This window comes from Perna viridis, chromosome 1 (assembly GCF_037379345.1).
Source record: "Perna viridis isolate PV_CMFRI_1.1 ecotype Kerala chromosome 1, ASM3737934v1, whole genome shotgun sequence".
NCBI classification, from domain to species: domain Eukaryota; kingdom Metazoa; phylum Mollusca; class Bivalvia; order Mytilida; family Mytilidae; genus Perna; species Perna viridis.
In genome coordinates this window covers 10,004,131-10,029,235 of record NC_142445.1, presented here as the reverse complement: position 1 = coordinate 10,029,235, position 25,105 = coordinate 10,004,131, and the positions used below count along the sequence as shown (strand labels likewise).

Below are 25,105 nucleotides of genomic sequence, written 5' to 3'. Positions count from 1 at the left end.
CCACTTAAAGACAGGATCAGGACAAAAGTCCCCTCCCAGGAGGAATTATTTTATCAATTATGAATAATTTTTCTATTAGTACTGAAAGTGTAAAATTTGACCTTTAATTTTAACTTCTTGTTTCTTTTTAAAACAATATTTTATTAATAAAATGATAACAGTTGTCAAATATACACTCTTTAAAAAGGAATATATCTAAAAACAGTCATTTTGTTTTCTTTTTAAAAAGCTTTTCTTATATCATTGATGAAATATCAAATGATTCTGGTAATAAGAAATATGATATCAAATATAAAATAAGTATACCCTAGAAAAAAAATACACAGAAATTGGACCATTTTAATACTAACAATAACTTCCTAAATAAACTAAACAGAATTTTAAAAAAAGACAAACACAAATAAAATGCAATACCAATATAAAAGCAACAGTCACAACAAAAGAAAAATAATAAAAATAAAAAAAATTCACACACACAAAAAAAAACAAACAAACAAAAATAAACATAAATAAATGTATATTTTTACATGAACATTAAGCTTATTATAAGATGGGGGCTTTGGTCCTAGACCCCTTAGAGACATGCATTTCTCTTAAACAACTTTATATACATACCTGGTTATTCCAAGCCTTTCTATACCCATCTCTTCCACTCCATATGTACAATCTAGTATGTATAGCTACAGAACAGTGCCCAGCTCTAGCTCGTGGCAAGGCATCCTCAAATACTTCCATGGCAAGTGGCTCCCAGGTCATTGTGTCTTTAAATTATTTTTGGTATGAATTATTAACTTTGGATTAAGGATTCTGTTTTTTATAATGAAGTGAAAAATTCTATAAAAATGTTACAAAACCAAACTTCATTTTCAAGTTTTCTTCTAAATTAAAACACAGTTTATATGAATACTGTTTCTAAATGTCCAAAATTAGTCTGACATACGCACATACTAAAACTTTCAATAGTTGCATGTATTATGGTGTATGCAGAATGAAAATTCAAGTGTCAAGACACCTATACCTTTTTTCTTTGAACTATCAGAATATTATGACTCAGTTCAGTAATATTGTGTTATTTATGCATAAAACTAGTTAGGGCTGTTCCAGTAAAACACACATGAGACGGCGGGAAGGCACTTGAAAATTGGGGTAACCTCCCATAGAAGCGATATTTTTCCACTCCTACCCACCCATAGAGGTAAAAACACAAGTTTTATAGGCACCAACAGAAGCAAATCAAATATTCTTTAACAGTATTCCCATGGTGATACATTACTTTTTTTATATAATTCAGCTGCATGTCAGACATTTCATACAGATACATGTAATAGCAAGACATAGCATGATTTCATGAATGCTTCATTTCATTTATACATTTTCTGTAGTTTTGCCTATCATTTGCATGTTACACGTAATCATGTATAGACTAGTGCTTTTACTGCTTGTGTTCATTGATCTGTATATTAAAATTCATATATATATTATTATTCTTTTTTTTTTTTATATATTTCAGCTGCATGTGACATACATGTATTTCATACAGATAATAGCAAGACATTGCATGATTTCATGAATGCTTCATTCCATTTACACATAATCAGTGTTCTAGCCAGGATTTGAAAATAGGTGAGCAAGGAAGAGGGCATTTTAACACGTAGCATGTTTTTTTAACCAAAAAGGAACATTTGTGTATTTGAAGTTTTTTTTTTTAAATTTATGTTTCCATTATTAAAGTCAGAAATATCTTTATTCATTTTTTTTGCTTTTCTTGTATGTATGTATTCTTATTAAATAATACAACAATGATATGTAGACAAAAATTAACATTACTTTTGTAGAATTTAACGCAGTATACTATCACACCATAAAGAAGATTAAGGGCAAGTGATTCTTCACATTTATGACATACTATGAGGCAAAATGTTGCATGAAATGTAACAAATATTCAACATTGCTCCAATTCAATTTCAAAATCATATTATTTTCTCTAAATAATGTAATTATAACTTTTGAAAAATTACCTGTACTATTGACGATATAGAAAATTTTAAAAAGAATTGAACTGACAGAGATAACTGACATATTGAATAAACAAACATATGCATAATGCAATTGTTTACACCCATGGTTCTACATAACATAGACCTGTCAACTTGAAAATATTTTTAAAATTAATTGTACAAAAGGAAATAATTATTAACCAATGATTAGCTGTCCATGAAATGGTGATAGATCCAATCAGGATCCTATTTCTACTTGTAAATGATCATCATCTGACAATCCTGATTAGCTGAATGATCACCAATAATTACCTGAGGTATACCTGAGGGTTAATTATGACAGGATATGGTAAATGAAAGTGACACTTCTGAATTGGCTTGGTGTAATTTATTAACAAAAGTGTAATCTTCAGATAATTATAAATGGGCAATAAGGGGGTAATATGGCAGAGGGGCGGGGCACTGCACCCCTCCATTTTGCCTAGCTAAGACACTGATCAAAAACATATATATTCGCTGTTTTGCCTATTTCTTGCATGTTGCATATATTCATACATGTATATTTGTACATTAAAATCATTTCACAGGGCCTAATCTAGACATCAATGACAAGGAGAGGTTTTTGTAAATTCTGTTTAAAAAATAACAATATTGACATTTTTGTCTAAGTAATTCATCACAAAAACTTCTTCCTCTCAAAGATATATGGGATAAGTGAGCACAAACAGGGAGAAGTTTTTGCCCATTTCTCCCTCTAAATTAGGCCCTGTTTCATACATTAACATTCATTTTTATGCACACATATCCTCTTTCCAATGCATAGCTAAATCTTGATTTTTGTCTTGCCTAAGAGCAAATTCGAAGAAGGCCAGAATATAGGGATAACCTTTCTGGTATTCGCAATTGTAAGAGTATTTGTCCATAGCAAATTTTCAACAACCACTTTATATGAAAGGTCGATGATATTTGGTATATGAAGAGAAATAGAAGATAATGCAGAAGTTTTATTGATCCACACTGTACAACAGTGACTGTATACGAAGCTGGTGTATTACCATGAACTATTTTTGTATCTCATCTAACCAGTTGAAATTTCTGTGTGTATCCATATGATTACCTTGATAGTTGTGTGAAGTTTCCTAAACTTCATTTGTTTTATCGGGAATCAATGATTCCAAGAAAACTTCTCTTCTTGTATACCTAGCACTTTCAGCTGGAAATATGCTGTATTTAAGCATCACTCAAGTTTCCATGCATTCTGTGCAGGTGAGGAACAAGAGAGTATAAAGTAATATTGATGTTTATCAATATGGAAAATTCTGCTCATTTGCACACTGGGGGCTATCTTGTTTAAGGGTATGGAAATTTTGTCCATTGTTGTAGACTCTCTGACAATTTCTAAGTTGAAGAACAGAAGTAAAAGCCCTGTTCTTTGATGATTTGGTGTTTTTGTCACCTACACATTCACTCCATAGCCCATACCCTTTCATTTTGAGGTTTTGGAATGGGTTATTCTTGATATCAATATGCAATGACTACATAGTGATTTAACACTGTTCAAATTCAGTTTCAAAAGAAGTTTAATTGTGGAAGAGTTGCTTTGATGATAATTCAGACACACTGAATAGAAATAAGATGTGGTATGATTGCTAATGAGACAACTCTCCATCCAAGTCACAATTTATTTGAAGTATAAACCATAATAATTAGTCTAAGTACAATCTTCAACACGGAGCCTTGGATCATACCGAAAAGTAAGCTATAAAGGGCCCTAAAAATTACTAGTGTAAAACTATCCAAACGGAAAAACCAACGGTCTAATCTACATAAAAATCGAGAGACGAGGAACACTTACAAACTACATCAACAAACAACGGAAGTTGACATCTTTTCTGGTGTTCAGGTGTCTCGTGTCGCACCATTGCTCCACAGCAAAACCCCAAGAATACCGGAAGAATAATGTCAAAACAAACACGGGGCGATTTCTGGGCGAAACACCTGTAAAAGTGGCGCGAATTTCTGGCAACAAAAGCGCGTAACTCAACTATACTCAAGGTTTATACAATGACAGGGATTCATTTTGGACCATTTCGAGTAAGTAAAAAACAACTTTCAACAGAATGTTCCTTCATTTTCCCAACAACCACTCACAGAAGCGAATTTCCAAGCCCAGTACCGTGCCATAGATGCATTTTCCACCAACCCACAACCAAGGATATATTTTTTTTTAAATGCCGTCCTGAGTCCCATGTATGTTTTACTGGAACAGTCCTTACATATTATCTACCCTAAAGTATAAGGACTAGCTAGTTTGGATAAAAGAGACAGTGATTGCTTCAAATAAGGAGAAAATGTAAGTTTACCCAGATTTAAGGAGGCTAAAGTGTTTGTACACTTCCATTCCTTCTCATGAGTGGCAACTTTAACGTCATCCATTACAAGAGGAACCCAACCACCAAATATAAACATTCTGTTGTTGATTATTGTAGATGAATGCAGACTTCTGGGTAATGGTGGAATTCCTTGTATCACTGGCTTTGTCCAAGTCATAGTATCTATAAATAAAACAGGAGAAAGCATGCATAGGTAGCTGATATATTTAAATCATTTTTAATTTTAGATACCACTGGCATGTTCTAATGATATGAAAATATTCAATCTACTCTATCACTCAAACAAATCTTTGCTTAACTGAATGTCTAATAACGCATATTTCGTTAACAGGAACTATGCAAAGTATGTGTAACTAGTAATTATTCCTCATACCAAGAAGTACTGTAATAAATGGTATTGGCTATGACCCAGAATCTTATACATTTGTACCTTAGTTTGGACTATGAATAATAATGTACCTATTTCTAATTGCCACAAGTCTCCTAGGCGACACCCACTCATTCCCCCATATATCAGGAGTCTTGGTCGTCGCCCATCCTTCTCAGTATAACCACAGCAAGAATGTGATTCTCTGGGTGGAGGAGGTTGTCCTACAATGGGTGGAACATCCCATGTCATTGAACTAGAATTCTGCTTCATTTCTAACGTGTATAAATCATTCAGATACCTGCAAAGATATTAACATAGATAATACATATTAATATGTAATTGTATGAAGACCTAAAGATTTTCAATGACAAGAAGGTGAAATGATAAAAAGTTACTTTATAAATGTTCTTAGAATGTATATACATGTATGCACCATACATATATTCAAGTATAAGTTGATCCGACTATAAGTCAGACCCCCCTTTCAGTCCAAACTTCTGGAACCTAGCCTTGACCCACTTACCAGTCAAACAGAATTCTGACAGCTGCATTGCTGACATTCCTTAATTACATTGAGTGCACCTAGTTGTTTTGATAACTTCAATAAATGTTGAAATAAATAATTACAAGCCACAATTGTTTTTTATATTAGTAAGTAATTTAAATTCTTGACAAGACATGTGATTTGTTTAATACGGCCAATTATTCATTCATTCTAATTTTGGTACATGTACAACCAATAACCAAACTTAAAATTATAAATATAGGTAACAACAAAGAATAAAACAGAAAGTTTATGATACTCTAAAAACTCATTTTTGAAGATGTCTAAGTAAGTTAAGAGGTTTTATTTTCAAGGAAAAAGAAATTCATAAAAAGAATTGTCATAACCCACTAAAACATTGATTATTTCTCTCACAAATTATGGTACATTACTGGGTCATGTTTCTATTACACCTTTGCCTTTTTGGCTATTTGAGTATATACAGGCCAAAACCAATTCACAAAATGGATGAATGGGAAATACAAATAAAATCATCCAAGGCAAGTATTGTGACAAAATAAAGACCAAACAGTAAATATTATTTTACCCATTACTGCATCATATTTTAGCTGTAAAAGGTAGAAAATAAAGACAGCCGTCCTAAAACTGATGTTTATATTTAAAACTTGGAGTAAATGGCACCAGGCTGGCTGTTCAATGTTGGTGTCACGCTCATGCCAATTATCAACTTTTCAAGCTACTGACATTTTAAAGCTGAAAATTTTATTTAATAAGCTAGATCTCGTCTATGAGTGGGAAGCCTTCCCATCTGTTAATAATTTAGTCAAAAAAAATCTGATTTACAGCAATTATACACTTTATTTTTATTTTTTTATTTTTTAAACAATGTATTATTATTTGTCATCTGTAAATGTACACTATCTGTCTAACAAGCCTGATCTAGTACACAGTATGAACATTTTGAACAGTGATTACCTAGGAATATTGTTTTTTGGATCTTCACTGTCATTAGCTAGACCACCAAATAAGTAGGCTTTATTACCCAGTAAGGTAAAGCTGTGACCTGAAATGAATACAGAATATAAATTAAATGAAAGAAACAAACAATATATAATATTTCATCCCTGTACAAGTAAATTCTTATAAACTTGATTGGCTAGGAACAGGTCTATACCTGGATGTTGCAAGACCATATAAAACCTGAGCATTTACTTTCAGAAGCAAGTTACATTTTGTGTTGAATTTGGGTTAGAGAAAAAAAATGCAAAATGAGAAACATATTTTTAAATTCCTTGACATACATCTGCTTTTGCAGATGTGATTGTTTTGCTTTTGTCTTAGAACAGTATGCAGGGTTCTCAATGGATGAAAATTTTATCAAGGAAGAAAATTTTACGACACAATTTTCGCTGATGCAGACACATTCAAGATATATACGTAACAATTTTTCATTTTATTGTTGTTTTATTTTGTTAGAATGTATTTATTTCATAAGTAGATTCTTCCTTAACTTTTTTCTAGACATTGTAAATTTCATTTTTTAGCATTACAAGATATCATGTCCATAAATTACACTGGCCTTAAAAAAAATATGTTGCCAGAAATAGGGTCAGATGCCTAATTTTAGAAAGTCATTATAATAAAAATATAAAAAAAAACATGTGCATGACTCAGAAGTTTACATGAGAATGGGGAGGCTTATCAATAAGAAGTTTATTCATGTCAGAAAATGAAATCTGGACCAATATGGATCACAGCATATACATATAAATTGAGCAGTCCATTTTTCTTCATCCTGATATTTGTACTATATTTATACTATTTTCAAGCCAAAAACATGTGTTCTTCAGACATTGGAGGAAGTTACACAACAAGATAATAGTATGGCAGTGTAAACAAAAGCCACCCATTTTATTTTCAATCCAAAGTGTTTTAGCAAATATCATATGACATAAACATTGTTTTGAGGATTAAATATGTTCATTGCTCTTACTTGTATTGGTTGTTCTGAACCTCCACAAAGGCAGACAACCCACCAATAATTATAATAATTAAATGCTTTTTTATGACCTACCAAGTCTAGCACATGGTGGAACCCCATTCTTTGGTGGTTTTGGTTTCAGCCTTTTCCATTCCCATCTACTAGCCTGAAGTTCATATAATTCATTGGAATATTTTCCATACTCCACCATACCACCAAAAACCAGAATCCTTGTTCCATCACAAACGAAGCCATAAGCGGCACAACCTGGCGGAATATCTCCTCTTACTGCTGGTACAAACCATTGGTTTGTAGCTGTAACAAAATAAATGTACAATTAAAGTGTATGTCAATTTCAGTTGTTGATGAGCAACTGTTAGAAGTTAGGTTGGAAGTTTCATTAATTTTCGTGTTACCTAACTTATTACAAAGTAACACTGATCACTCCCATGCCAAAAGAAAAACTTTTTCATGTTTGTCCTGTCTCAGTCTTATATTGTGTAAAGAATTGCTTTATATGGGGGATTCTACTAATTTATAAAAGTAGTGGCATAGTATTTACATAAAACATTCTATTTCGTGTCAATTTTTTTGCAAAACACAAACACACAAAAAAACAATGGCCAATCACATGATTATTTTCAATTATTGAAAAGTGAGATAACAATTTATACCACATGGCGGGCACATGTTCCCTTTGTCAGTTCAATAATAGTGAAGTCCAAATATGATAAAATAAAAATTAAGGAACTGAGATACATGAAGTAAAGCACCCTCCCCCAAATATAAAATCTGTAATATGACAGAAAAGAGGTTTCTGGCACCTGAGTTTGTGACAAGTGAGTACAAAGGTGATAGTACCATTGACAGTTTCAACCTTTTATGAAGTTATCAATCTTTAACAGTTTAGGAAGTAAGTTTGGATATGTACAATATGTACATCATAGTAGTATTGTAAGCCCAGTTTCTAAGGGCACTGCAACCTATAGTCCTTATAACTTACCTGTGTGTGCTTTTTTATGTTTCAATACCATTTTTTTTAATTAGAAGAGCCATAAATCAGACAATAGGTAAGGGATAGTTTTTATGATGATCTGTAAATAATCATCAAGAGGCAGTTACCTGAGGATGATTGAATTCCAACTGGATCTCTAACTATTTTATGGACAGCCAATCTTTTGTTTAATAATTATTAATTTCTACTGCACAATTAATTAGACAAATACTGACAAATATAAAATTACAAATGTCTGTATAGGTCTCACTAACCACTTCTAACGTTTCCATTACTTTACATGTTAAAAAAGTAATTTTCAAAATTTCACTGTGAATTCCCAGGACAAACGACATCTTAAAGTTGCATACCGTTGCAAAGCTTGGAAAATAAGGCTTCCAAAATCATTATGCTAATGGTATGATGATTGTAGAAATTCTTCCCAAAATTTACTTGGTAATTCTGAAAATCCACATTTTTACCTGTTCTGCTAACTGACAGCATGGCAGCCAATTACTTACACATGTAACAATATTCATACACTTTTGTAGCTAATTACATATATGATTTTAAAGTACACATTCTCAGCTTTATTTCGACTACTAATATAATACACACAAATAATGCACTTACAATGCATATGTCTAGGTTCAGTGTGTTTTTGGTACTAAATAGGGGGTGTCCATTAGAAGCGGAAGTGGTTAGTGAGACCTATATCAAATTGCCAGTTACCTCCCTTATAATTTTCAATTTTTCTGCAACTTCAACAGTACAATAAGCAAATGAATTTGCCAAAAGTTGTGTCTGCAATAGTTCTGGGAAATACTATTCCTTTAAATGACAGATAACTTTGGAAAATTGGTAAGAGCAATCTTGATCATTTGTTACTTAACTTAAGCACTTCACATCATGGTGTGCAGCAAATGTAATGAAACACATGTCCAAGTTCAACAACTGGTTGAATCTAACAGTTGTGATTGGATAATACAGTGTGTTAGCAACAACCAAAGAGTACAGTATCAATTACAAAATCAGTAAGAGCAAAATCCTCAAATACAAAATATGGAAACCGAGACTAACACCAGGAAAAACTACATTGCAAAAGTGCCCTTCTCAAACATGAGAAAGTGACATTTCCTCCACTGGGGCCTACCCTTGTCAATTCATAGCTGGAGCACTGCATCAAATATATAATATTCAAAAAGCTGCACCAATACAAACAAACAATATTTAATTTTTTTTACATAAAAAATATGTATTTCTTTACCCTGTTGAACAGGCTGTTCTAGTTTCATTAGTCATTGGGATTTTTTATGTACATGTATTACAGAAACTCCAGCCAAACCAATAAAAATCATAATGTCACTTTCTCACAAACATTGTGCATGTGTCATTGTATGCTTGATTCATTTACATTCTTGGAACAGATGTCTGCGTGGCCTGTGTTTTTATGCAATGTCATATCTGCCATTTCATGAAAAGAGAATTAGGCTTAATTTAAAGAAAATTTGTTGAAATGTTAAGAAAAAAATCACCTGATGGAGACATTTTCCCGTAACTTTATTGTTAAAAAATTTGTTTATAAAAAGTGAGAGTAAAAATACATACAAAAATATTTATCTTTATCTTGAAAAAAATAAACAATTGAAATAATTCTTTTAATCATGCCTACAAACAAATTATTGAATCATGAGCAGAATCATTGGATATTTCTTAAGTTGACAAAACAAGGTTAAGGTTTAGTAAAATAGAAAACAAACTATCATCACAGTTCCATAAATCTATGAACTTGAAGTACACAGAAGTACCATGAACTTAAGAATTAGTACCAGATTGCCGAATCCCAGATTGCAGAGTCCAATTAGCCGATTCCCAGAATGCCGAATATTTTTTTATTTCAGCTATTGAAACAAAATACCAATTAGTCAATTGCACGGATTGCCATCTCCTTCTTGTTTTGGCCTTTAAAAAAATGGCCTGGAACTGTCTCAAGCAGCAAATTTTCAGTATTGCACACTAGCAGCATTTATTTTGTCTTTCGAGTGCATTAACCATTACATACATGTAGTAGATTAATCCATCTGCCTTCCTAAACTGTAGTTGGTACATCCCAAGGACCATCCTAGTGGACGACTGAGACGAATAGTCGCTTTTTTGGTTTCAAACTTCGCTGTATATTACCACAAAAGAGAAGTTAAAGTCGGCCTTAAAATCCGACACATCCCCCTTTTATTTTTCAAAATCTACAAGGAAAATCCAGTACAGCATCGGTGATTCTTTAAATATAACTTAATTGTGTGTTTTCACAGCTGAAATGAGACGATTCAGAGCAGGTCACTCCACGTGTTTCCGCCCTGCTTATAACACTCATCTGATCTCCCATCGAGTCCTCAATCGGACCTTCTCTAGAATTTACGCTGACATTCATGAAAATATATACACAACACACTTGTCCCTACGATGTCAAAGTTCTTATAAAAAATTTTTGACTCTTAAATTGATAAAGTATTACACTTAATACCATAAATATATTAATATATGACTGTTATCCTTTGTTTTAGTTTACAAATAAATACTTACTGAAAATTAAAATTTATCATTGATTAAATGACCATTGCACACTGAAGATATCCTCAGATATATTATGCCACAATATATAGACAACATCGTGAACAATTTAAAAGATCATTTTCAAGAGAATGGTTTGATAGAAAAAATGCAAGTATTGCAGCCTCATCACATTACTTCTGCTCACAAAAAAGGAGAGTTGGCAACATTTGGAAACCAAAGTGTTACTGTTTTAGCTGATCATTTTGCCATCCAAGGAATTGACAAAGAACAAGTGCCTATGGAATATAACAATACAAAAGGCTTGTTACAGGTTTTTATCAAACTTCCTCCCTTAGTGAAATTTGCGAAAAACTTGGAATTTATGAAAATATAATACCAAATATTGTAAAACTTGTTCAGTGCTGCACACTTCTATCAGTGAATAGTGCAACATGTGAAAGGATTCTCTACCCAAAATCGAATCAAGTCAAGGTTGAAAACCAATTTAAACAATAGTTCAGTGAATAACTTGATGAGAATGCACTGTGGTACATGTGTAAAAGATAAGTTTTTAGACATTAGATTGATTAGGTGTGAAATTTCATAATAATTTAATGTCTTTTAATTGAAAAAAATATCAAACACATTAGTTATTGATCTTATACCTTTTGTCTTTTTGCATAGTCGTAGAAAGATGAAGTTGTTCAAAAAAGGAATTCATTATATGATAACATCATTCAAAATTTAAATTTAACTAATGAAACCTGTGCACACTGAGAAGTCTCCCTGAGATTTGAAACTTCTCCCTATTTTTCTCTGAGGGAGAAGTGAAGTCTCCCTGAATTTAGGGTCTAGGATGGTCCCTGCATCCATGATTGTTTTTGTTATTCTGATCATTTGGATTTTTATATTTATACCTTCTTGTCATAGTTAATTAAAAGTAAATTAATTTGTTTTTACTTTAATTAATTATCATTTTATCCTTTCTTTGAAGCATATTTTATCAGTGTGCCTCTTGTTGTTGAAAAAAATCTTTGTTGATAGAATAGAATTTGCATGTTTTTATGTTATCATTGAATCATATTTGTTCTCTTTTGTGACCTTAAAAGTTGGATTCCTTTCTCTTTGCACAGGTCCTTACAGTGAAACCTTTATTTGCTATTAGAAATGTGTTTGTCTTAGGCTATTTATTCAAGAGTTTTGTTACAAATTAGATGTCAGCTATTTTCTTTGAAATTTTCTGTGAAACATTGGTTCAACGGGAAACTGTAACATTTTCGTTGTCGCGATAGTAAGGAATGATGTTTAACACTTCACTTTAGGAAATCCTTCTGGTAAGCAAATTGTTTTATTTTTTTAACCCAGAAAACGGTCGCATCCTTTCCGTTTTCCTGATCTTCTGTGAAATTGCTGCTAGCAGACATGTATTTTACAAGGTCTACAAACAAAACGGAAATTGGCAAAATCAGAAGTAAATAAATGTATACAGTAAAAAAAAGTCGTAACGGTAAAATCCAGATTTGAAATAGCGGAATTCCCCTAAAAAGTCTGAAATTGGTAATCGCAATTGTGATAAATAATAACTTATCTTGGGTTGATTTATTACACATAAAATAGATGTTCATAAAAAAATAGTCACGAAGTGTTGAAATTTGTGACTTTACCGATTATCTAAATTTCACTGTACTAATGTATCAATCATATATTAATTTTGTTGTAATAAATTTGGTAAGGGGGAGACGTATAGATTAGAAATTCAAGTTCATGAATATATGATACAGTCAATCATTCAGTCAGCAGACTGTATCATTTTGTCCAGAATAAATTGTTACTAACATAAAGAAAAAGTAACATTAATCTCAATAAAAGAAAATGAATGTTTGAAAATGCCTGCTTATACTAACTGTGTGCTTGAATGTAAGTTATTTGTAAAATTAGTTGTGCAGCGGAAAGTAATTATTAACCAATGATTGGCTGCCCATAAAATTGTTACAGATCCAATCGGGATTCATTTTCTACTTGTCAATCATTATCGGATAACCCTAGTCAGCTGATTGGTCACCGATAATTACCTGAGGTTTACCTGAAGGTTAATTAGGACAGGATGTAGTTAATGAAGGTGACACTTCTTTATTGACATGGGGTAATTTATTAACAAGAGTGGAAATGTTAAAGGGCCATTCAGGTAATTGTAAATGGGCACTAAAGGGGCAGAGGGCTGCAGGCTTGATAGGGGCGGGGTGCTGCACCCCTCCATTTTGCCCTAGCTAGGACACTGGTAACATTTAACACCTAATTTTAAAAAAAAGTATTTGTAAATGATGTGAATATGTGTTCACTTCTCCCTAGTGTCCCTCTGAAAGAGAAGTCACTTCTGGTTTTTCTCAAGTAGCTTGAGCCCTGACTGTATTTGATACATGTAACATGTTGTATTATAAATTTCAGAGTTTATTTCCAATTGATAAAATGTGTTTTCACTGTTTTAGATGCTTTTCACAAGCCTGCTATTCAGACTAGCCGAAACCAATAAATACCCTTTAGAAACCTCGATGGACCCAATTCTGATGTCACTTCCTCCAAAATGTATAGCCAATGAAAATATAGCAAATAGGCAGTCGCCATTTTCTATTTATTGAAAAGACTCTTACAAGAAATATTATTATTAAGTCAAATTGAATGGAAATGAATGGAATTAAAGTAATTCACCCTAATTATTTTTATTTTTATCCATTCACACATGCTACATTATTTCAAAAACACCGCTTTGTCAGACAATCATGAGTTCAATTGTAATGACAGGGAGTCGCCATCTTGAATTAGCCGCAGTAAAGTTCGCAAATGAAATACCGTTTCATACTATAAAAACATAATAAAGCGTTCAACAAAACGTGTGGGTTACACTGCTACTAGAAAATAATGACATTCCTCTATCGACAAAAGTGCATGCAATTACAATATTATCGTAATGAAAAAAGTTTGACAGTTAACAAATGATGGTCGCCATTTTTATTTCCGAATAGCAGTAAACAAACATACCGGTATTGTACACATGGAGTTCATCTACGATGCCTTCGTTTCCTCCGCCAAAAATAACCATCAAATCCTTTATTGCTACTGCACGATGGCCATGTCTTGGTCGAGGACAAGGCCCTGATGCATTTGTTAACCTTTTCCATTTCAATATGGGTGCCGCCATTTTGAAATCACCCACAATGCATCTGGAAACCCGTATGCCCAAACAAAATTAGCATATCACATGGTCACATGTTTACAAAAATATTGAATGAGAAGTTTTATGACAGAAAAAAAGAATAACTTTTAAAATTTTTCTTGCTCTGTCACTTGTTAGAATTGAAAAAATACATTTTAGATAACGATCATTACAGGTTTCCGGTTGAATTACATCCTATCTTTTAAAAATAGAATTGGAAACCACCTAATTCACTTGCCGGAAGCTGAAGGGAGGTAATTGTCAGTGATGGACGATCAATTTATAGAAAACAACTAGCTGGTGTCAGTGGTGAGTGTTTGTTTGTTTGTTTGTTGGGGTTTAACGTCCGAGCAGCAATTTTCAGCTATATTCAGACGATGAAATATAAGATTGATGATAATATGAACATGAAATGATGATGAAATGAGAAAGGAATGGGACACAAGGACAATGGGGTCGATAAATGTTGATTACCACTGGAAATAGGGAGAGGTGGGTAGGGTCGGGCAATTTAGCCTCCTGTGGCGGAGCCGTATGTTTCTGTACTCCAGGAGAATACCACAGTAGGGTTCTTTAACTTGCGAGGAACGTGGCATCTTTCCCAACACGGTGCACCACTATGGTTTGCGGTCAGGTTTTCCGTATTATAGCCTGACAACTCCAGCATGTAACACGCCAGGGGTACCCCATTCCACCACCTGGGGCACACATCCCAGTTGCTCTGTGGGCAGAGCGCCCTAGCCCCTGGCTAGGATTCTGAGCACTATTAAGTCGCCTTTTACGACAAGCTTTGCGCTGCTGCAGGCCTATTCTTTTAACACCTGGACCTGTACGGGGCAGCTGGTGAGTAAATCTATTCATGATGCGAATAGTAATTTCTTTTGGTTTCATTACCAACATCTTGTATCTGAAGTCCCATTTTGCTATTTTTTAATTAATTGGTATACCATATGGCATAAAGCAAACGTCCCTGGTTTACCTTTCTCATGAAATCATGAAGGTTGCTGGAGAATTTCATTAATCTGACAGTTATGTCACAGCCAAAGAATATTTTTAAAAGGGTTCCGAGTTGATATTGTTGTTTTCACTTTAAAATATAAGAATACCTTTATTACCAATCAAGGACCCTCACAGTTTTCAATTCTTAATAATTACAATTGTTAATCTGCAATAGAGCAATAATGTAGCAGCTCCTATATTGGGGTGCAATCAATAGTCTGATGGTTCAATGGTCAGGCACCTGCTTGATCTGAGTCCACTAATCTGACAGGTTGATGATCCAACAGGTTGATAGTTCGACAAAAGGCATATATCAATGTCTCAGTTTTAGTACCACTTTAACAAAACTTATCATGAACTCACCCAATGTAATTCCAAGAGTGAGCTATTGTCATCGTCCATCTTTAAATTTTTTTTTTCAGAATACTTAAATATCTTAAATTACTGGAGGGATGCTTTCAAAGTTGGTTAACAATCTTTTATTCAAATTTCTGGTAATTTATGGTAGTCAAATAAGTCTTGTCAAAAATGCATGACTGCAATATACAAATACACAATATAAGTTATTAGAATAAATATGAATTAAAACTGTAAACTATCATAAATGGTGTCCTGACTTAAAATAGTTGTGAATACAATTACATGCAGAACTTGACACCTTGAATATTGTTTCTATAACCTAGGACTTAAAAGTAACATTAAAGCCCTTGCTAAAACTTTTCTCTTTATTTTTGTCTTTAAATGTTTAAAATTAATAGTAGCCCATAAGGGCCTGGGTGCAAGGTCTATTTTTAATGCTGACTGACTGCTTACTGGGTTCATTCAATTTGGTTTTGTAAGTTTCATTGGATATGCGCTTTGAAGATGTGTGACCAGACAACCCCTCAGGACAACAACACAGAATTTGTATCACTACCAGTGGAGACATATTTATGCCTCAAACAACAACTTTCATTGTTATATCTCCATGGGCAGAGACATACAGGTTTTTTTTTTAATTCAACAAGATTTCTAGGGACTATCAATCTGTCGAACCATTGATATAGCCCCCCCCCCCTATATTATATTCTGGTATGATGGAGCAACAAAGAGGTCCTATTACAAATAACATGAATATTGTAATATTTTTGTAAATAACTGACTTTGAAAGTTTAATACATGTACGTATATATTAGTACATAGAAGTTTGATGACACAATGCTAATCTAGTTAATAATTGTTTTACCAGCTGTCTACTGACAGATGTAATTAAGACAGGTTAAGTCTGTGATCAATGAGATCTTGCCTGATTTTGTTTTGACTGTGGTTACAATAGGGCAATTAATTTTACTGATAAGGGTAAACTGTCTTGTTTTAACGTTCAAACATTGTTTGAGAGTTGAATATTAGCACTGAAACTATGAGGATGCTTCATGCTTTGAATACTTGGTTTTTGGTAGTTTTAACAGATAAAACTTGCGTAATTATTATCTTTGATTGTCTGAAGGAATGTGCATTTGTATTATATGTAATTAAATGTAATCATAAATTCAAGTAAAAATTATCACTTTGTCTGTACCCTCAGTCATGTCACAATTTTGATTTGCTTGTAATGTTGTGATTGTTGTAATTTTTTTTTTTCACATGATGGATAAATGCATTAAAGATAGGGTATTTATAGGTTTCATAATGAGTGCAAGTTAAATATTGCAAAATATCAACTTTATTTCAACCTTGGTGAGATTTGTTTTCATGTTGAAATTACACAAGGTACAAAACTTTTTTCACTATAATCCTCTGGACATTTGGCAGCTTGGCAGAAATTAAGTTGTAAGGGGAGAGCAGTGTAAGAAATGTCTCAACATTGCTATGATTATTCAAATTTTTTCAACAATGTATCACAATCACACAAGTACCAATCAGAAAGGGCAAATTTTTCATATCACTAGTTCATATCACATTGTCCCATGATGTGATATTGCAAAATATATAGCTGTAGATGAAACAACCAATTTTTATCATAGCTACTTAGCTAGACTTGACCAATGACATAGTTTTAAGATATTTTTCACTGATCATGTTGCAGCAACAATAAAATTGATGATATTTCTTTTCAAAATAAAATTCTGTTACATGATGTGTGTAATAGCTGGAATTCCACAAAAACCATTTATTCAAGCTGTTTTCTTTCTTGCAGATGATGTTTTTTTTAGATATAAGAATCATAAGCCAGTACCATAAGGTATAAGTAATCTAAGAATATACAAGGACATATTAACTTCATGAACTGTCTGGCATACATGTATTTCCATAGAAAATTTTATTGAATGTTTTCTTTAAAAACTGTTTACTATAAATAAGAAAATCAAGCAATTTCTGTCGCAACAAATGACAACACTTTTCATTGATAAATAAAAAGTCCAAATGTTGTACATGTATGAGTAATTAAATGTCTCTTTTACTCAAACAACAATTGGACTTCTGTTGAATTATTCCAATGGATATTAGTAAGTCAGATAAAGATTTGTCAACAATTTATTCTATCCCCTAGAATTCCATCCTTTGTTAACCAATGAGATAAAAACAAATCAAATTTATTCCATTAAAATCTGATCCTGTAAAATATCTCCTTTCTAGATCACTGTACATTAATCACTGATTTTTTCTAACTCACAGGTTACTTTTACTATCATGACTATAGTAAGGGAATATTAGCCTTTTTAAACAATTATATGTGTTGACTGTTCATGTGCACCATCCATTGAAACATTTAAATTTACAATTTGAAAATAAAATTATATTTTTCAATTTTTAAATGTAATATTAATTTTCAGAGTTGTAGATTCCAAAATGTCATCCAAGACTGAAAAGGACAGCTCTGTAAAGGAGGAAATTGTTGACCGCAGTAATGGTATGTTCATGTTTTGAAGTAGAAACAATGTACATAAACTTAGACATGATAACAAAAAAAAAGGAATCTTGCACCATGGCAAAGTGACCTTTCTTGTTTGAAATCCATTGCCTATGAAATCTTGTTACTGCTTGCCCAGGAGTGTTGTAACATAGATAAATTTTCCATAGTAATGATTTTTTTATATAACTCTTATAGAACAAAAATGCAACTCTCAGGAGGGTTGAGGGGGTACATGGAAATCCCCCATGCAATGCATGAGGTGTCCATTATTCTATCATAGATGATTTTGTGTGGGTTTTTTTTATGGCGATAAATCCATAAATCTATTTATATTCTTCATTTCAGATCCAGCCTTATATTCTGTAATGTTAAAAGCTTTCCTAAGTGTTGTTTTACCCTCCTGCTCGATTTTCTACCTGGTATACATGGGACTATTTGATGAAGTGTTTACAGAAAATGGTATAGAACATTATGCAGAGAGACCAAGTCTTGGAATGAAAGCAATTCTACCAAAGTGGATTAAAATGCCTTTGAACTGTGCTATTAATTTTGGCTATGTAATTATGTCAGCATACTGGTGTGCATGTACGTCAACAGCATTTGAAGCTAAAAGAATCAATTCCTTAGATGCCTATGTATCATATGTATTTAACTTCATGGCATTTTGTTATGGTCCAGTACAACTTTTGAGAGTTCTAACTCAACTTCATTCATTTGCAGTGCTAGATCAGTGGTGCACACTTCCATTTTTTATGTGGGTATTTGTGTGGGGTAACTATTTAACATCAGGATGGGACATAGTGTTTGTGATACAGTACATGGTGTTTTCTATAGGAAGTTATGCTCTAACCCTTTGGGTAAATGTAGGCTTTGAAATTGCATTAGCAGTACATGTTATAATAGCTATTGTTGGGGCTTTGGTGGTATACCAGAAGTATCCAAGTAGTGACTGTAGATATCCATTTATTATGTCCATAATCTGTTGTTGTGGGTTTGTTGGACTGAAGCTGTTAGATTTAGAACTTCCCAAGTTTCACCCAATCTTCACTAAAATTTCTGGACACTTTTTGTCTAAGATAGCTGATATATATCAGATTCATTATGTTAATAGATACTTTTTTACTTTAATGTTTTATAAAAATGATACTGCAATGAAGAAACAAGACTGACATGTTTATGTTTTTATTTTCCTGTAATGAAGTCTAGATTTCTTCAAACCCTGTAACAATTCTATTTTTTTTATTTGGACACTGATAACAGACATATCAAGTTCCAAATACAAATGGGTTTATAGAATTAGAAGTACCAGTAATGTTTTGGTTGTTAAAATTTCTCCTATGACAATTACGAAAATAAAATAATTTTTAATATTAGTTTCTATCTGTGGAAGTTGAAAAAAGCTAGAAAAAAAAATTGGCAGATGCACAGAATTCTACTTTCTTATTTAAGTTCTTGCTTTACCTGTCAAGACAACAAAAAACAGTTGGCAAGCTGTAGTTGATGTTAGCACAGAGGAATGTTTCATTCTCTGTTAATTTAACAACTTATAAATACTAAGAAATCAATTTTAAATGCATGGAGATGGTGAATGTTCTCTGTTATCTATTTTTTTTTCTCCTTCTTTTTGTCAATATAACACCACACTACCGCTCAATCGAAATACACATGCCGCATATTCAAATATTCAAATTCTGCACCAGGATCAGGCACAATCACAGATTCTTGTGTAGAGAGTGGATGGGAATCTTTGTAGTTGGATTATTTCAGGAGATAGATCTATTAAATGGCAAAAAATTTGTCATAAAATGTAAGTGTATGGCCATGGATAGTGAAAATCATTAAAGTTTATTTTGAAATGTCCTCAATATGATACAGTTAGAGGAGGAACTTTTTTTTAACATTTTTTAAAACAGTTACTGCAGATCCAAAACTCACCAGGGAACTGCCCAAGCTCACCAGGGAACTGCCCAAACTCACCAGGGAACTGCCCGAACTCACCAGGGAACTGTCCAAACTCACCAGGGAACTGCCCAAACTCACCAGGGAACTGCCCAAACTCACCAGGGAACTGCCCAAACTCATCAGGGAACTGCCCAAACTCACCAGGGAACTGCTTAATCTGAATAACCCTACTACTAAATCAATTGGCAAATTTATAAAAGAAGCAAATGACATTAGAAAAAAATGACAGGACAGTACAGACATTTTAAAACTTTTAATTATGGTTACAGACCACCAATTCAACCAATGAGCATTTGGAACGTACGCAAAAATAGTCCTACGCAGAAATTACCCCTGTTCCTCATAGTGCTGTGAAAAAAGTTCTCATCTTATTTAAAAAATTTAAACAGTTTCTGAAAGGAAAAACATTTCTGTACATTTTATAGGTGCATTTTGCTTCTTGTGATGTGAAGCCTAATCTCCATAATGATTTTTAAATATACCCCTATCTTGTGAAAACACTGGGATTTCCCATGCTATTTATAGACCCTTCACTTCCGGTGACCAGTACTGCACTGCAAGTCTGCTAACCCCACATGCCATTCTGAGGATTGTGAGCTGACATATGTAGAATCATGCTGATATATAGTCCTCTGCAGGTTAAAGTTAAGGTAAAGTCCAGAGAAGCCATTGAATATTGTGAAATTAGCATAGAAGCCTATGGAAAGTGGAATTAGTGGTTTTTAGCCTTAAGATGAAGCCATGGCAAAATGAAAAGTTTCTTGAAATAGCTTTAAACTACTTGAAGATCTTGTTAACTTTGCCATGAGAGGAATACACTACAAAAATCCTTCAAAATATGCATTTTTTTAAGTTATAGGTCCAAATTATGGAAAATTGGTCTTTTTGGCTGATTTTTATGACCTATCTTGTAAAAAGTGTAGAAAATTTAGTAAAAATATCAAATATTAAACTTTGAGGGCTATATTTACCTAAATATGGTGGTAATAAGCACTTGAAATCAAGTTTTGTGTAGATTTGTGCAAAAATTAGGTTAGAAATGAGGAAAAACTCACTTTCATTACTGCGGTTAAGGCCATATCAGCATTCCCCTATGGCAACATGGAAAATCCATTATTGAGTACTTTTTTTGCTTTAGGTGCCCTTTACTGGTCATGTTTTAATGTGAAAACACTGTATTTACAAATTTAAAGCCAAATATATCACCTTTTGTGAAAATTTAAAGATTTAGGATTTTTGACATGTGATCAAGAAAAAGGGGGAGGCATGTCAGAAATAAATTTTTAAAAATAGACCAATTTCTCAGAAAATGATTACTTTTAAAACTATTTCTTCATTAGTATTGTTAAAAAACAAGTTGTGATTGATATTTTTTATTTGAAAAGTCAGAAAAAGTTCTTTGCAAATATTTAATGCATTTAAGTATGGTAGAATATTGTCACTTTTTTGCTAGCACAACTTGGTTACCCTATATTTAAAAATCAAATATTTCAAAAAGTGCTTGTCACATTTCACTGAAACTTTGCAAATGCATTCAGTATGCGTGTAGGAAGATACCTGTATAGTTATTTATTTTTTCTAAGACAAAAAGTGACTCTTTAGGTTACAGACCACCAATTCAACCAATGAGCATTTGGAACGTATGCAAAAATAGTCCTACGCAGAAATTACCCCTGTTCCTCATAGTGCTGTGAAAAAAGTTCTCATCTTATTTAAAAAATTTAAACAGTTTCTGAAAGGAAAAACATTTCTGTACATTTTATAGGTGCATTTTGCTTCTTGTGATGTGAAGCCTAATCTCCATAATGATTTTTAAATATACCCCTATCTTGTGAAAACACTGGGATTTCCCATGCTATTTATAGACCCTTCACTTCCGGTGACCAGTACTGCACTGCAAGTCTGCTAACCCCACATGCCATTTTGAGGATTGTGAGCTGACATATGTAGAATCATGCTGATATATAGTCCTCTGCAGGTTAAAGTTAAGGTAAAGTCCAGAGAAGCCATTGAATATTGTGAAATTAGCATAGAAGCCTATGGAAAGTGGAATTAGTGGTTTTTAGCCTTATGTTTGAAACTTTCATGCAATGACTTTTGTATTCTTATATTACCAATTGTGTTTACTTGAGTGTGTTTCATATCTTTTATGTATTGTATGTTTGTTTATGATATACGCCAGAATGTTGCAACACCATCAATAAAGAATTTGAATTTGAAAAGCAACATTTGAGTAACTCAAGCCCCAGTGCCGAGGGTTTGGCCTGAACCGTTCAGAATAAGGGCCCAAAAAAAGTGTTAAATTAAAGGCAAGCCTTTCGTAACTAACATTTTTACTATAAAACACCAGTGAAAGTAATGATTGTCTTACTCCAGCAGTGCTAGAGGTTGTCTGGCAGGCTATTTTCAGACTTTGTGCCATCCTAACCTCTAGCATCTGACATGTTGAAAGCCACCGTTGGTGTATGGAGGAACAGAATTCCAACCTCTTACGTTTTAGGAGTATGATTGTCTATGATATCGTTCCACAATATCTTGTGCCATAAATGTCAAACTGGGATTTATTTATAGACAGAAAATCATAATTTATCCAGCCGTTCAAAGAGACTTTGGTTTTTATGTGACTGCGCGACGATTCGGGTCCACGATAGCCTCTAGTTTATCATACATTGTAAGGATTTCTTCTATGGCTTTATCCATTATGTATGGAAACTAACATTAATATGGTGATGCGTTAAACTGTACATCTAAGTGTCTGTCACCAGTTTTATTCTCGTCTCGGCTGATTCTAGCAATGCTGTTGCTTCGAATTATTGGCTGCTCAAATTTTATCAGTAAGTAAAAATCACATAACCACGAAAAATCTTTTTGTAAACGCGGAACAAACATTTTAGTATTTGAAACATTACTTTGGTATATAAGTAACACAACGACATTTTGTATTGTTTATCTTGGGAATAAGCCCTTTTCTTTGTTCCAGTTACTACGAATATGGGGGAGCTAATAAAATTTTAGTTAAATTTGTCATTTTATGGTAATATCTTATATTTCGTATTGACATATACGGTACATCATTTCGAACAGAGCCTTATCTGAAACGTGTCAATGGCGTCAATGTGATGTCCGTAACTGCATCCCAAGATGGAGGACGCTGGTTCTGATAAGAAACAATATTGTCAGATTTATAATAATAACGAATTTTTCTCCCGTGCTTTATGTTTTTATTAATGTATTATTAGATTTTGAACTAAAATAAAGATAAGTTAATAAGTTAATTCATAGTTTAATCGCTAAAAGAACACGACCGTTGAAGGTATTGATTTGAAATTTCGTATGTAGTTTAACCATCAAGTACTGTTTCAGTTCGATGATTTTTTGGTCCTTGGATGTTTAAAAACTTCCTTTCCTTCAAATTATTTCAAGTAATAAAGTAATCTTAATTTACAAAACTATTTAATGAGGAATTTACATACAGCCGATCATGTTCAGAAAATGATCTTGTGCATACATTTCGTGTATAGTTATTTCAGCGATGATCTGGTTTGAACTGACGAACTCGTTAGGGCATATAAGAGTGTCTACTTCTTTGCTAATTAAATAATTTTGAAGCACAATTAATCCCTTGGACTTGGTAAGTTTATCAATATAGCTGTTATTGCTCACCTTTTTTTCATGCTTCAAAATATTAATTTGAAATTTGGTACATAGTTTTACCATGAAAAGTTACAGACCAATATCGAATTTAGAAAAAAAAATATATTTTACATAGAACGCATTGGGGAAATTCGACTTATGTGGATACTTTTAGCGCAGACTGTAGCTGTTTTGTTCCGGAGGAACTATTTATCAAGATACTTTGTTCCATTTTTTTGTTAGCTAGAGCGGTACTTTTGAACTAGTTATTTTTTCCACCGGAACTTTTCAACTAGTTAGTATCTTCCGTTTGAACTTTTAAACTAGAAATAAAAATACTAACTAGTTATAAACTCACCGTGCAACTTGCACGCGAGGTTAACATGACATTTATCACAGCTTTGTCGTACCAAAAAAAAATAGAAAAAAGGAAAATCCATTTATGTGACTTAATAAAACAATCGAAGACTTTTGATTCTAAACAGACACAAACAGTCACATATAATTATACGTCCCTGATTCACCACAATGATTATATATGTACATCAACAAAATTAATTATTCGCAGTAAACTTCAAAAAATTGATCAATATAATGTGAATCGACATCTAATAATTATGGTACTCATCACAACGAATGTTTTCTCTTCTGTTTGGTCCCTAGGCATGATGCTGGCTTTTCAGAAGAATACAATATTAGTAGTGTAATGAATTTACAACAGAATTCTACAATATTTGACACAGGTCCCACCTGGCCAACAACAGAGTTCGCCTCACCAACGGAGATTGATACTAAACATATGTACGAATGTACTCTGTGGTCAACAATCATTGTTGCTGTAACTCAAGACCTTAACAATATTTTAAGATCACTGAAATACCAATTATAAATCAAGATCAAGGCTCGCACACTTCAAAAAGACATTCCTATACAAGTTATACCTCTGTGAGAAAGCTGTAGCAATTGAAAAAATACTTGGAAGTAAACTTTAACAAAATTTGTAAGTTCACTGAACCATAAAATATAGGTTGAGTCGACCTATTTTTGTGGTGGGACGCTGTTAGACTACCAAAGATGCATCCCTATGTATAGTTACACGACTAGACCTTCAGTAGAACTTGTTGAAAAAAATCTTTGATGTAAACGTTTACCTTGTAGGCGGGGACGCAAAGGCCGGAGCGAGGACAATACTTCGTAGATGCAAACTAAAAAGCCTCTAATCCGGTTCATTTTTTACGTTTTATGTCTAATTGTAACTGTATACACGTATTACGTGCTTTCCTAGCGCTTTTCCATAGATATTCTTGCGTTGGCTATTTCTATTGTTATGACCCACATCCTATACATGCGTTCGGAGCCAAAGTGCGAATTTCTATGCAAAAACAATCATAAAAAAAAACTGAAAAATTAACAAGTAATATCAACATTAAAGGCAAGTCAATTTGTAAAGACTTTAAAAAATATATTGTAGATTCCGATTTATAACTACCATGATTAAATTTGAAAGCCCGCTTTACAATTTTCTTGTTTCCCAGTTACAGACATCAATATTTCACGTTATGGACATCAACGATTATTCATCTTCGCCAGTTACCCACATCGTCCCATTTTTTAACG

General features: G+C 33.0%; 2 protein-coding genes across 4 annotated transcripts in view; one reads left to right on the top strand and one right to left on the bottom strand.

Moving 5' to 3' along the window:
• The window catches only part of LOC148627170 (host cell factor 1-like), a 31,368-nt gene extending 17,341 nt beyond the window's left edge, over nt 1-14,027 (bottom strand). For both annotated transcript variants that reach the window (XM_088568889.1, XM_088568898.1), the window contains exons 1-6: nt 13,827-14,027; nt 7,340-7,561; nt 6,241-6,328; nt 4,850-5,058; nt 4,361-4,552; nt 616-761 (exon numbers count right to left, since the gene is read on the bottom strand). In XM_088568889.1, the coding sequence (XP_088425015.1) occupies nt 616-761; nt 4,361-4,552; nt 4,850-5,058; nt 6,241-6,328; nt 7,340-7,561; nt 13,827-13,986 (1,017 nt within the window). In that variant the 5' untranslated portion in view covers nt 13,987-14,027. The remainder of the gene's footprint in view (nt 1-615; nt 762-4,360; nt 4,553-4,849; nt 5,059-6,240; nt 6,329-7,339; nt 7,562-13,826) is intronic.
• A 51-nt stretch (nt 14,028-14,078) lies between these two features.
• LOC148627169 (transmembrane protein 187-like) lies at nt 14,079-22,077 on the top strand. 2 transcript variants are annotated; one of them, XM_088568917.1, is made up of 4 exons: nt 14,079-14,310; nt 17,177-17,221; nt 17,814-17,890; nt 18,239-22,077. In XM_088568917.1, the coding sequence occupies exons 3-4, from the start codon at nt 17,830-17,832 to the stop codon at nt 19,060-19,062; spliced, it is 885 nt and encodes a 294-aa protein (XP_088425043.1). In that variant the 5' UTR covers nt 14,079-14,310; nt 17,177-17,221; nt 17,814-17,829; the 3' UTR covers nt 19,063-22,077. The 2 variants fall into 2 exon arrangements, with proteins under 2 accessions (XP_088425043.1, XP_088425035.1); XM_088568909.1 differs by lacking the exon at nt 17,177-17,221 and having other exon boundaries at nt 14,080-14,310.
• The last annotated feature ends 3,028 nt before the right edge of the window (nt 22,078-25,105 follow it).

Excerpts from the sequence above, each read along its gene's own strand:
- LOC148627169 (XM_088568917.1), top strand. The coding sequence starts at position 17,830 with ATGTCATCCAAGACTGAAAAGGACAGCTCTGTAAAGGAGGAAATTGTT. Across the intron at positions 17,891-18,238 it reads AATTGTTGACCGCAGTAATG|ATCCAGCCTTATATTCTGTA; the intron begins GTATGTTCATGT and ends TCTTCATTTCAG.